General features: G+C 37.9%; 1 protein-coding gene across 6 annotated transcripts in view; it reads left to right on the top strand.

Moving 5' to 3' along the window:
• LOC139964936 (alsin-like) overlaps nucleotides 1-14,100 on the top strand; it is a 49,218-nt gene that overhangs the window by 30,245 nt on the left and 4,873 nt on the right. For all 6 annotated transcript variants that reach the window (XM_071967027.1, XM_071967028.1, XM_071967026.1 and 3 more), the window contains 11 exons: nucleotides 437-803; nucleotides 2,347-2,424; nucleotides 3,448-3,575; nucleotides 6,939-7,103; nucleotides 8,123-8,249; nucleotides 8,561-8,718; nucleotides 9,571-9,726; nucleotides 10,624-10,803; nucleotides 12,158-12,203; nucleotides 13,369-13,427; nucleotides 13,821-13,970. In XM_071967027.1, the coding sequence (XP_071823128.1) occupies nucleotides 437-803; nucleotides 2,347-2,424; nucleotides 3,448-3,575; nucleotides 6,939-7,103; nucleotides 8,123-8,249; nucleotides 8,561-8,718; nucleotides 9,571-9,726; nucleotides 10,624-10,803; nucleotides 12,158-12,203; nucleotides 13,369-13,427; nucleotides 13,821-13,970 (1,614 nt within the window). The remainder of the gene's footprint in view (nucleotides 1-436; nucleotides 804-2,346; nucleotides 2,425-3,447; nucleotides 3,576-6,938; nucleotides 7,104-8,122; nucleotides 8,250-8,560; nucleotides 8,719-9,570; nucleotides 9,727-10,623; nucleotides 10,804-12,157; nucleotides 12,204-13,368; nucleotides 13,428-13,820; nucleotides 13,971-14,100) is intronic.

Here is a 14,100-nt window from a genome sequence, read left to right as displayed (position 1 = left end):
TGCTGATGATATTCATGAAGGCAATGCCTAATATAGATTGAACACATTGATCATTGAGCTTGTTACTGCTGCAGTTATTGTTCAGTAAGAGTTACGTTTCACTATGTCACAGCTTTTTTTAAACAAATTCAGAGCTGCTTCTTGGTGAAGTTGTACTTTATCAGCTGTAAGGTTTTTACTCGGTGATCACGATGTGCTGTCTTTAATACAAACAGTTTTTGATATATTCATAGCTAAAAGTTGTCACATTTTGTATCAGATATAAATTTGAATGAAAAACAGGTGTGATATCACTTGAGTTTATATCAATATCTCAACTTGTAGAAATTGAATGCAAATGGTTGAAGGATGTTTGACATGACCTCAATTATGTGTCAGTCACAAAATAAGTCTCCACCTGGACGATAGTCTATTGACATGCTTCTGATCTCTTCAGATTTGGCTGGTCGGTTGAGCCAGCATCCGCCTCAGGTACAAAGACCAAAGTTTATCAAGGCCAGTGGAGAGACGGAAAGAGGGAGGGCCGTGGCTTCCTTAGACATCCCAACGGGGACGTCTACCTGGGTTACTTTAGAGACAACCAGTGTAACGGCAATGGGATACTCCAGTGCGTCAACCCAGCGAGTATCTACGTGGGCCAGTGGAAGAAAGACTGTTTCAACGGTTACGGAGTCAAGGATGACTCACTGCACGGGGAGAAGTACATGGGATTTTGGCAAGACAACCATCGTCACGGCGATGGGTTTGTGATAACGGTCGACGGTGTCTATTACGAGGGAACCTTCAATCAAGACAAGTTACAGGTGAGGATAAGCACCAGCTCTTTATGTTAAAGCAGTTTGTTGTATTGGCAGTGCCTGGTTCTCTTACCATCAGATATAGTTGAACATATACAGTGTATCATTAATGTGTTACAATAATGACAGATTCTCAGTGTCTTGACAGAACATGTCCATGTACAAAGAGACCATAGTATTAAAGGGTGTGAAGACTTGCGCAATAAGAAACGTGTAATGCCTGTAATCTGACCTAGTTTCGGATGAGGTGTAACAGAAATGTTAGACACCCACCATCAATCCCAGAAAATACACACACAGCTTGCTACCGTCGGTAATTAGACACTAGTGTACAGTCAGTACATACAGCTGCGGTCAATACCCACAGCACAGTGTATGATACAGCGATACAGCGATGGACATCTCAGGTCCAGCTAAAGATAACAAGGTATCTCGTTTCATTACCGTCTGCATTTTGTAGCAACACAAACAAAACATCACTTGCAAGCAACAGAAAGTTAACTTTTTCAGTCGGCCGCACGCGGTTTGGGGCGAGTCTTTAATGCCTTTAAGCAATAGACGCATCAGACTTTTAAAACAGATGCACCTATCTCAGCCTATGTACTAGACGAAGAAGAGTCGGTGCTGAACTCGTTAGGCTAACGCCTAATTTCAGCTTGGATGGCAAGCGAGGACATTGTATAGACTCCACATAGATCTTTGCACTAGTAAGGTGAACCTGGTGAATTTGGTCAGGAAAGAAATATTGTATATGAAAAGCGCCCAAGAGATTACAAGAGATATATTAAAATATCTGATGAAGCAGCAGTGGGATTTAGTTGACAGGTTTAATCGGCTGCCTTTTGTTGACAAGACTCAGAACAGTATTGAATACACTACTTTGTAGCTCAGAGAAATCATAAGGACAGATCTGATGTTGATACTTGGTCATAGTTACATTCAAATAAGCAACATTGAACATTGCACATTGAATTTAAAGATTTTTGCATGAAATCGTAGTTAAATTCACCTTAATTGTTCAACTGTGACTTAAAGCATCAATGCAACTGTCTATATGAGATTCTGTGTTCATTCATACTTAGTAAAGATTCCTAAGTCCTATTGGTCCATTCAGGTCAGCTGACCGTGGTTAATCCTGTGAGTAACGCACGGTAAAATTACGGGGCATCACTTTAATAGATCATTGGTTATATGTAACCAAAAATGTTTTGTTTTATGTTTTTTTTCCCCACACAAATGGTAGTGTATGAATGAACGGGGTTAATCAACGGTCTAGCGTGCCTTACTCACATGATTAATGCACTCCGGGTGTTAATGCTATCGCTGGATGCACTCGGGCTCCGCCCTCGTGCATCGCTTGCATTATCCCCCGATCGTGCATTAATCCTGTGAGTAACGCACGCTAGACCGTTTTTTAACCCCTTATTCATTGATGTATAAACTACAAAGCCAGAAGTAAACTAGCTATGCTAGACATCACACACATCGTTAATGTATTCAGTTTGAATATTTTCACAATAAAAATAAGTACTTTTTAAAATTATTTCAGGGAGCTGGTATTTTGGTTACCGAAGATGGCACTTGTTTTCAGGGTCAACTGACCACTGGACCAACTCTAAATGGAAAGGTAACATAGTCTAAATACTCTCTCAAGCTGCAACAAGTTCTGGCAGTAGTTCTGGTTTGGGTTAAGATTTATGAAGTGACACCATAAATAGATAGTATTATAAGACAGTTTGCTTAATACTAAATATCAGTCATGTAGTAGTGTGAAATAACAAGCTTTATCATGAACAGGTGCATCAGTAAGGCACAGTGTCAAAATGAAGATCTGCAGCAGCTGCAAACTCCCCACAGCAAGGCTGAAACAATATTAAACAATAGAGATTATGTTAGCAGGCCAGGAATGCCTATTGTGTGAAATTGCACAGCACAAAAGATTTTTTTCCCATGCAGCCTAGCTGCAGCATTCTGCAGCCATTCCCCACCCACTCAATATCCTACTTTTGGTACATAGTCACTAAATAACAAAGACAACAGCATCTAGTATCACCCTAGTAGGGGCATATTATTTGTGGCAGCTGGATTCAGTGACTTAGCAAGACCCATATATGTAACCTTTGCCACTTATTACAAGGATAAAAAGTATGTAGAAGTAAGTTGGCCTGACGTTTCGATCCTAGCAGGATCTTCTTCAAAAGTTAAATGACAAGTAACAGTAACAGAAGGGACAAAAACACGCACAGAATTTTTGTCCCTTCTGTTACTGTTACTTGTCATTTAGCCTTTGAAGAAGATCCTGCTAGGATCGAAACGTCAGGCCAACTTACTTTTACACATTCTCCTACACAGGCTCTCTAGTGGATAAGCAGTTTGCTAACAGTTTTATTTTATTTTGAAGGATAAAAAGTGAATGTACTGTTTTAGAGAGGCTATTTTCCAGGATGAAAAGAAGCTAGGTATTGGTTTGTCCTGTCTGAGATTCTTTGACTGACCATTGTTAACCGACTTACCATTTGTTAATGTTCTTAACTACTGCTGGCAGAAAATTGTCATGTTCTTCTACTGGCAAACGGCAGAATCCACTGTCGCTTAGCCAATAGATGGCCTGAAGTTTGAGGTCTGAATGTTTTGTGTTTTGCTTCCGCAGGGTACGCTTACAATGCCAAATGGTGATTACGTGGAGGGAAACTTCAACGGCCTGTGGGGCGATGAGGTCAAACTCACCGGAAATTTTAACAAGTTCGCGGAGGAGGGACCGCCACCCTCCCTCACAAGGTATCAGAATATATATAGATAAAACATGACATTGCTCCAACTATAAGTATTGCTTTATGACATTGTCACATAGACTTAAGTGTAGCTGTGAAGAAAGGAGAATGAAATCAAGTGTACCAGGATTGCCTTGTGTTTGGTATTAGTTCATTTTATTCCAATCTGGTCTGATCTGTACTCTGTTTACACTTCGTTTGACATCTTTCCAAGGCTAAATTTAGGGGAATTTTTCCGGTTGTCTGAGGGGACAACCTGGTCTTAGTTATTGGTTTGGTAGTTGGAATAATGTTGCAAAATAAGAAAAAATGGCCAATACGTGCACTGTAGGAGAGATGTGTAGGTTTTGATGAAAAGAATACCGATTACGTACACTGTAGGAGAGATGTGTAAGTTTCGATGAATAGAATACCAGCTTTGGGCCAGTAAAACTCCTCTTCTGGTGGATCGTAAACTAATCACTAATTTTATGCTTTTATTTCAATATCTGCAAAAAGATGGAGGGCAATACCAATTTATAATTTTAACCATTTTTGGTTCCTTGCTTTAGCAAAAGGAACCTATGCAGTCAGGTTGGCGTGTGTGTGTGTGTGTGCGTGTGTATGTGTGTGTGTGTGTGCGTCTGTGACACTTGCTTGGGTACGCTCTATCTCAATAAGGGAATGTTGGATTGAGGCCAAACTTGGACTATAGATCCGCCATATGGAGAAGGTGTGCCCTATTGTTTTTGGTGCTCACAAAGGTCACCAAAGGTCAGTTGTGGTACAAAAACAGAAAATATTAAAACTGCAATAACTCCCAGTGCCAATGTGCGACAAGGTTGATATTTTGGGACAATTTGTGAACTGGTTAGGGGAACATTTTCAAACTTAATGGTCATGTGATCCGAGGTCACCAAAGGTCAATTAATGATAAAAACCTAGTATTTTTGCGATAACTTGAGAAGGAATTGTCCGTTTGGGTTGGGAGTTGCCTCAATGTCATCCAATTGTCGACCCGCATCTTGGTGACCCTTGACCTCAATTTGACCTCTGGTGACCTTTTCGTGTTTTGTGGATTTTTACAGTTTCGATGCTATTTTCAGATGTCAAAGGTACCTTCTGATCATAAATGTCAATAGGTTGACCCCGTGTGACCTTTATGTGCGAAGTTATATGGGGTCAAAGTTTTTCGGTCGGAGTTAGGATAGTTGTACAGACTTTTCGTTTTGTTTTTTGGAATCAGGAGATTAAACTACATCTGAAACCAAGGTCAAAAGGTCAAAGGTCACATTAGAAAAAATGTGCTTATTTTGGGAGGAAACGAGCAAAAAAGAAAATGTTTGGTTTTGATGCTAGATTTGGATATCAAAGGTACCTTCCAATCAAAAATGTCAATTGGTTGACACCCGTGTGACCTTTGTGTGCGAAGTTATACGAGGTCAAAGTTAATTTTCAGACATTTAATGCAACAACTCCCAGTTCCAAGGTGCGATATGGTTGATATTTTTGGACAAGTTGCAAATGGTATAGAGGAATATTTTCAAACTTAACGGTCATGTGATCCGAGGTCACCAAAGGTCAATTAATGTCAAAAAACTAGTATTTTGGGGGTAGAAAATGGGCAAAGAAAAAATGTTTGAATTTTTATAGTTTGATGCTCTAATTTAGGTCTCATCAATCAAAAATGTCAATAAGTTGACCCAAGGTGACCTTTGTATGTTAAGTTATATGAGGTCAAAGTTAATTTTCAGACATTAAGTGTAATAACTCCCAGTGCCAAGGTGTTACACAGTCGATATTTTGAGACAAGTTGCAAATGGTATAGGGGAATATTTTCAAACTTAACGGTCATGTGATCCGAGGTCACCAAAGGTCAATTAATGATAAAAAACTAGTATTTTTGCGATAACTTGAGAACGAATTGTCCGTTAGGGTTGGGAGTTGCTTCAATGTAATCCAATTGTCGACCCGCATCTGGGTGACCCTTGACCTCATTTTGACCTCTGGTGACCTTTTTAGTGTTTTATGGATTTTTACAGTTTCGATGCTATTTTCAGATGTTAAAGGTAACTTCTGATCATAAATGTCAATGGGTTGACCCCCGTGTGACTTTCGTGTGCGAAGTTATATGAGGTCAAAGTTAATTTTCAGACATATAATGCAATAACTCCCAGTTCCAAGGTGTGACAAAGGTTGATATTTTTGGAGTAGTTGCAAATGGTATAGGGGAATATTTTCAAACTTAACGGTCATGTCATACAAGGTCACCAAAGGTCAATTAATGATAAAAAACTAGTATTTTTGCGACAACTTGAGAACAAATTGTCCGTGAGGGTTGGGAGTTGCTTCAATGTAATCCAATTGTCGACCCGCATCTGGGTGACCCTTGACCTCAATTTGACCTCTGGTGACCTTTTCGTGTTTTGTGGATTTTTACAGTTTCGATGCTATTTTCAGATGTTAAAGGTACCTTCTGATCATAAATGTCAATGGGTTGACCCCCCATTTGACCTTCGTGTGGGAAGTTATTTGAGGTCAAAGTTAATTTTCAGACATTTAATGCAATAACTCCCAGTGCCAAGGTGTGACAAGGTTGATTTTTTTGGACAAGTTGCAAATGGTATAGGGGAATATTTTCAAACTTAACGGTCATGTGATCCAAGGTCACCAAAGGTCAGCTAATGTTAAAAAAGTAGTATTATGGGGGGAGAAAATGGGCAAAGAAAAAATGTTTGAAATTTTACAGTCATGCTCTATTTAGGTCTCACCGATCAAAAATGTCAATTGGTTGACCTCCGGGTGACCTTTGTGTGTGAAGTTACATACAAGTTCAAAGTTAATTTTTTTGACATTTAATGCAATTAAATCTCAACGCCAGGTGTGACATGGTTGATATTTTGGGACAAGTTGTGAATGGGGTGGTGGCATTTTGAAACTTAAAGGTCATGTCATCTGAGGTCACCATTGTTATCATATCTGTTGACACGCTTGTAGGTCTCTTATATTTCTTACATTTTCGACGCCATATTTAGAGCTCAAAAGTGCCTTTTGATAAAAAATCAGATCACATTTTGTGCTCACAAATGTGTTGGCTATAGTGTTGGTTACTTTATAGGTACATGTAGGACCACAATTACTTGGACTATTTCAGCCCAATCTTGCTTGATAATATCATGTGTATTGTCATATACCCCAAGCAAGGAACCACAGTGCCCTTGGGCTCTTGTTATTTGTGTTTATTTAATTTCCATGCATCTATATTAATATAACAACTGGTCGTCTGCCTTTCAACCCCAGAAGCTGATTTTTGCAGTCCAAACAGAAATATGATCGTATCTCATGACTCGACTACCATTAAACAAATTTCCCCCGTCTTTGTTATCATCAGAATGTTAGGTCAAAATACAGCTTCTGCAGAAGCCAAGTGGTTGGACATATTTTCTGAGTGTTGGCAAGACCTTGGTTGTGCGGACAAACCAGACAGCCGGAAAGCCTGGACTTGTGTGGCAGCCGCTCTTGCTGTCGGGAAACGGGAGCTGGAATTCTTGGAAGGGTCAGTGGTCGTACCTTTTAATAGATTCCTGTGCTGGGTGGGCCTTGGATGTAGAGTGGAGGGGGGGGAGGGAGGGTGGTTGAAACTAGTTGATAATGAAATGGAGTAGGTGTTTGATGGTGATGGAGGATAGTTTAGATGGTTGATTGTTTGGGGGTTGAGTCTGGGGGGGGTGGGGGGTTGGAGACTCAGATGGCTGACAAAGGGGTTAGGTTGTTTTGAGGGAGATGGGTCATGTGGCTGATGAATGAGTGGTGATGAATGGATGGTTGAGGTTGTTGATGGTTGATGAATGGATGATTGAGGTTGATGAATAGATGGTTGAGTTTGTTGATGGTTGATGAATGGATGATTGAGGTTGATGAATGGATTGAGGTTGATGAATGGATGATTGAGGTTGATGAATGGATTGAGGTTGATGGTTGATGAATGGATGGTTGAGGTTATTGATGGTTGATGAATGAATGATTGAGGTTGATGAATGGATTGAGGTTGATGAATGGATGATTGATGAATGGATGGTTGATGAATGGATGGTTGATGAATGGATGGTTGGGGTTATTGATGGTTGATGAGTGGATGGTTGATGAATGAAAGTGGTTATGTGATTGTGGTGTTTTGTTGTGGATGAAATGACACTTCAGGTGGTGGATGGGATGACAGAGAAATCTCTTTGATGCTGATGTACCCAGTGGTAGTGGGGCTTTATAATTTGACATTCTATCTCCCTGGTACCCCTTTACCATGATATAGTAGATGATAGTTCAACATTTAACTCATGAAAACACTTTATAACATGTGGCTTTAGTTTAGTGCAGGCATGAGCTTTTTCCGCGAATTCACGGAATATCCGTGATTTCTTTTCTACCTCAGGGACAAAAACTATTATCCTAACACACTGTAGCATAAGCAAACTGGAGCTTATACCACAATTTTTGCAAAATTCTGTTATTTTTTATTATTACCCCAGGCTCATCCCTGTTAGTTTATGCCTGTCATATTGTATATTCGTCTCGCAGGCTGCAAGCAGACGTGGATGTTCCGACTTTAAGAAAAGCCATCGAAGAATTGGAGAGAATCCCACAGCATAATAAAAATATTATCACTGCAGACGACCTGAAGGAAAAAGAGAAGTATCTTTCAAAGGTAAAGTTTTGGGGTGATGTTTTCGTTTTTTACGGTGAAAAAAGGGATTTTAACTGCTTAACTTGAATCTATAAAGCAACTGACTGTGACACTTTATCACTCAGTCATACCAGAGAATTTCATTTCATTTGGTTTTGATGAAGACAGTGTCTTTTGGAAAAATGAGACTTAGTCTATGTGAATTTTTTAAAACCCATAGTGACCTCTGTTACTGCAGAAGAATGCTAGACAGAGTTACATTCAGCCGGCCAATGTATCTTTGGGTTTATTTCATATCGATTGATGAGATAATAATAATCTCCTTTTAACAGGCCTTTGATCTCCCGATTCATCCATTGGGACGGTTAATTGAGAATCTTGTGAATGCATTCCGTGCATCCTATGTGGGTATTGGTGCTCATCAACTGCTCTTACCGTATGCCATCGATGAAGTCAAATGTTTTATCAAGAAGTCATACGAAGTTGTACGGTGAGTTGCTTTCTATTGTGTTCCACACTGTAATGAACCTTTACAAATATACTGCAATCTGGTGTTATACTATGTTCTACCATGCACTGTGCCTTTCCATGTACTGTGCCCTTCCTTGTACTGTGCCCTTCCATGTGCTATGCCCTTTCATGTGCTGTGCCCTTCCATGTACTGTGCCCTTTCATATGCTATGCCCTTTCATGTGCTGTGCCCTTCCATTTACTGTGTCCTTCCATGTTCTGTGTGCCCAGCCATGTTCTGTGCTCTTTCATGTACTGCTCCCTTTCATGTACTATGCCCTTTCATTCGTTTCTATACAGTACACAGCTATTTTATACTGTGTCCTACCATGTCGTGCTGTGCTGTGTGGTACTGTATTGTATCTTCACATTCTAAGTTGCGCTAAGTCACTCTGTACCATGACCTGCCATGCAGTAATATACTTTCTTGTGCCTCGTTATACTATACATTGACACCTTAATATGCTCTATTGTGACCTGTCATGACTCACTGATATCTAGTTATACCTTGTAATGTACCTTTAATGTTGCCACAGAAGTAAATCACAGTGTGTGTATTTCACATTACCCCCTTACGTATTATATAGTATTTGCTGTATTTCGATAAGATTTCAACTCAAAGGTGACACTTGTTTCAAACAGCTCAGTTTATAAGTATCCAAACAGTTTGACCATATTTGTGATTTCTAGTGATGGGGAATATATTATAACAACAAGGTAAAAGGTCTATCATAAGACAGATTTAATGAATCTGCTATTAAATAATGCCAGATTCAAAGCATAGTTTGTCATTTTCATCCTTTCTACAAATTTGAATATCTCCTTTTTGCAGACTTCTGTTTCCAGAGTTTCCCGACTACAGTACCAAGCCAAGAACTCCAGTAATGGAGCAACCTTCGGCGGATTTCTATTACGATTACACGAACAATGACGGTGGCCAATCAGAGGACAGCAGTGGACAAGTGGAACAAGCAAAAGAAGATGATGTGTGAGTACTAAAATGTTTTCTTTCAGTTTTTAGTTTAAAATTTTATTTTGTTTCCAACTTTCATCAGTACTTAGCCTCTGGCAGATCTAGGATTTCTGGCAAGGGGGTGGGATGGCAGGGGGAATGGGCAGGAGAGGGGGGCAGGGGTAGGGGGTGGCAGGGGGAGGGCGCAGGCAAGTCTTGTTAGATATTGAAGGTACACCGTAAGGAATGCTTGTGCGTGAAACATGAGATAAATTGTCCACTGTGCACCTTGTTATGATCAAACTGAATATTTGTTTGAAGCTAATTTTTTGGATCAGAGTCAACAGTTTTAATAAGGACCTGGGCGGATTGGGCCTCCTCCTTGGATCCGCCCCAATTATTATCTTTGGCTAATCCAAAATTACCATTTGCTTTAGATATTTTCACTCCATGTTTGTTATCATTTATTGAGTTGTAATATTTTGAACACATTCTGGTTAAGTAACTCACACAGTTAAGTGACAGAAATAACTTCAGCTGCAGTTCATGTCATCAACAGTCTGGGCCTTTATATTTATTATGACAAGATTTGTAGATTTCCGGAAAAGATGTTGACGTTTGTTCAGAAGGTGATTGCATTTTTAATGTAACAAACAAACAGTACAGATTCCCTCAAAGTGCGCTTGATCAAGGATAAATTTATACTGCAAAACATAGCCAACTGCTGTGACAAATATTTTACTTGTATTTAATTTTCTTGTATTTAATTTAATAAAATTATAAGAAAACATATTTATAATGCTTACACAGATAATGTTCTGAATCAGAAAAGATTCCAGAGAGAATAATGGACGAGAAAAGAAACTTAAGTAAACATACTCATTATGTGATTAAACGACTAATAAAATCATACGAAATTGCTATTTTTCTCAGGTCACAGCTGATAACCCCAGAGAGCCTTCTACACCCCCTTCTGTTACCTAAACTGTGTCCTGCTCTTCTGACCATGTACGCTGTCAAGAATTCAGACGAGAATGAGAGATACTTGGACAGGTTGAACCGGCTCAACAGACAGCACGATATGTCTCTCATGGCGTACCTGGGAATCGATCAGTGAGTTAAAACATCGTCAGAGAGATATTTATGTATTGAAGGCAGGGATGTGCCCAGGATTTCCTGAGTGCCGGGTATACTGATCGCCATCCTGGGTGAGGGGTCTAAGGGGGAGGGGTGTCTGATTTTTGAAGGTGCTCAGATGCCAAATGCTGGCACTTGACTTGTTTAGCTTTTTAGTACTAGTTTTGCTAACAATTTACATTTTTTTTATTTTTATAAGTGAAATATATTATGTACCTGGTACAAGTTATTAGTTTGTTTCAAAGAGATTTTACAAGGGACCGATTGGAAGCCGTAAGTAATGTTTCTCGCATGCGTAACTGATGCATTATTAGTCTGTATGATTTTGGCATAGGCTAGGCCCAATTTATGTTGAATATATTGTTAGGAATGTCAGGATTTTAGATGAAAATAGTGCTGGGCGGGAGACAGTGTTGGGCAGTAATTTTTAGTGCTGGGCCCAGTGGCGCTCATACCTGGAAGGACGTCAGTATCATCTCCAATTATGCTAGAGAGGTTAAAAACATGATCACATGGGGTTAAGCTATTCCTCCTTGTTACCCCACAAAATATAGTGGTCTAAATTAAAATGCTCATGAGGCAAATTTTTGGATATTGGAACGTTCAGGAAGGTATTTTCGCAACACGTCTAGCAAATTCTTAGCACGATAAAGTGAAGGGCCATTACGAGTGGCTTTTAACCAATATTTCATAATTTGTCATAATTCATGTTTCACATACAGTGCAGAAATGAAGCCTCAAAGTTTTTTCTCGAATTTTTAAAGTCCAGACGTTGATGATAAGAATATCAATTTCAAAGTGTTTGAACATTCTACTTTTTAAAAAGACATACTCTTTTTTTCTTCTTCTTAAAAAAATGAACAATATAAATAGCAAAAGGAAAACACAGTTACAAATGAATGGAGATGGATGTTCTTTAAATTTACTATTGCAACATGCTGTTTCCAATTACGTACATACCTATTGTGGTCCGTATAAAAACAAGACTTCATTATTTCTTTTGATTTGTGTAAAGTGCACATATATACAACATATATATCATATGTATATATTTGTATAATATATGTGTATTTCATGTGCATATATTTTGTATATATTTTTGTATCAGTCACATGTCCATGTTTATTCATCTTTTATGAATATTAAATACATATATATATATATATATATGTATGTATGTATGTATGTTTGTATATTTATATATATTATTATATATATATATATCTATATATCTCTATATACAAATACATGCAAATACAAATATATATGTACATATATTCATATATATATATATGTATGCTATAAAATGTGTAACGTTCATTTCCTTCAGGAAATTCTGGTTATTTGAAGATGCCATCTACTCAGAACCATCAAAGGTTAGATAATTCTTTGATTTTATATCTGTCTTAGAAATTGAGAATATTTGTCTCTTCTAATAGTATTTCTATGGTCAGTAAAAGGAAAACCTTTTTTCCCACAAAAGATTCACAATGTCGGAGGTTAAAGATTTCAGGAACTTCAGAAAATTTATATTTCTTGATGCTGCTAGTGTAAACAATGTTTTTTTAATATTATATATTCACTGCATTGTAGAAATAAATTTTACACTGTTATTATGTTAATCCTGTTATAATTGAATGTGTATTGAGTATTGCACAAAAATAACTGTATGACATGGTTGCAGTTTGGATCATGAATGTTAATGTATCATAATATGAAAAATTAATGTTTATTGTTAGGTGTTATATATTGTAATAGATCACCTACAATGTAATTATAAATCATGTATACTACTCATGATGTGATCTCTGCATTGTGTGCTATTGTGCAATGTTATGTGCTATTGTGGTATATTTTGTGATAGTGTGGGATTATGTTTGCTATGCTGTGTGATATTATGTGATATTGTGTTATATGTGCTATTTTGCAATGTTATGTGCTATTGTGTGATATTATGTGATAGTGTGGGATTATGTTTGCTATGCTGTATGATATTATGTGATATTGTGTTATATGTGCTATTGTGCAATGTTATGTTCTATTGTGGTATATTTGTAATATTATTTGATAGTGTGGGATTATGTTTGCTATGCTGTATGATATTATGTGATATTGTGTGATATGTGATATTGTGCATGTTATGTTCTATTATGGTATATTGTGTGATAATGTGTCAACATGTGATAGTGTGGGATAATGTGTGCTATTGCCCTATGCTGTGTGATACTGTGCTTTTGTGGGATAATGTGCTATTGTTGTAATATGCTGTGTTATATTGTGGGATATGTGCTATTGTGGGATATTATGTGCTATTGTGGGATATTATGTGATGTGGTGTGCTATTGTACATAGGGAAGCATTTCTTTCCAGTTGCAGATTGCCATCAACAAAAGTATGGGTGTTTGTGATGGACAGTTTGCTGAAAATATTTTCTTAAGTTTTGAGTATAAACACCACTTTTAGTTCAGGCAGACAGACTGTGTTTTGTGATGGATTTTATAAAAATTTTGTCAAACTTTGTATAAATTTATACATTTTCAGCTGAAGGAGATGAAGGATGTGTCCTACCTTGAGGCTATTCATACTCTGGAGAGGATAAGGTGAGTAGTGATTTGGGGTTTCCTGCCTGTCCAGTGCTGAAAACAATAAGTCATATAAAGTATGTATCTCTCTACAGGTAGGATTACCCCTCCATAATTTGGATTTTAAACTTTATGAGTAGGGATTGTAAATAAGCTATTGTAGGGTCATCTGTTTACATAACCAGGTATCCAGGCAACAAGGAAAAAACTCAATACCAACATTTATTATAAATACATGCATAGAGTATGACAGACAAACATATTGTACCATACACTTACCTGCCACACAAATAGGGACTGTAAAATAGTTTTAAATCTACATTGCTTGTGATATATATATATATATATATGTATATATATATATATATATATATACATATATATATAAATACCATTCCATCATTCGTACAGTACGGCATTCAGTCCAGCTGACAAACTTGGCGTGATCGAGTCCACGATGGAAGCCATAGATTCCCAAGTTCAATCGAAAGAGATAAAGGGGCATGTGTGGTCCATGGATGATTTGTTCCCATTGTTCCAGTACGTGGTCACCAGGGCCAGGTGAGTACCGTGCTTCTGTCACGTGACTTATTAACCTGAATGCTAGAGTCATTCACTGTGATCAGGCAGGTGGTATTCATGAATGTTTATATTGCACGAAAATGAATTCTGATATATTGCAGATCATAAA

This window comes from Apostichopus japonicus, chromosome 23, assembly GCF_037975245.1.
Source record: "Apostichopus japonicus isolate 1M-3 chromosome 23, ASM3797524v1, whole genome shotgun sequence".
Taxonomy (NCBI): domain Eukaryota; kingdom Metazoa; phylum Echinodermata; class Holothuroidea; order Aspidochirotida; family Stichopodidae; genus Apostichopus; species Apostichopus japonicus.
Note: the sequence above shows the minus strand (reverse complement) of the source record. Positions and strands in the feature narration are given on the sequence as shown.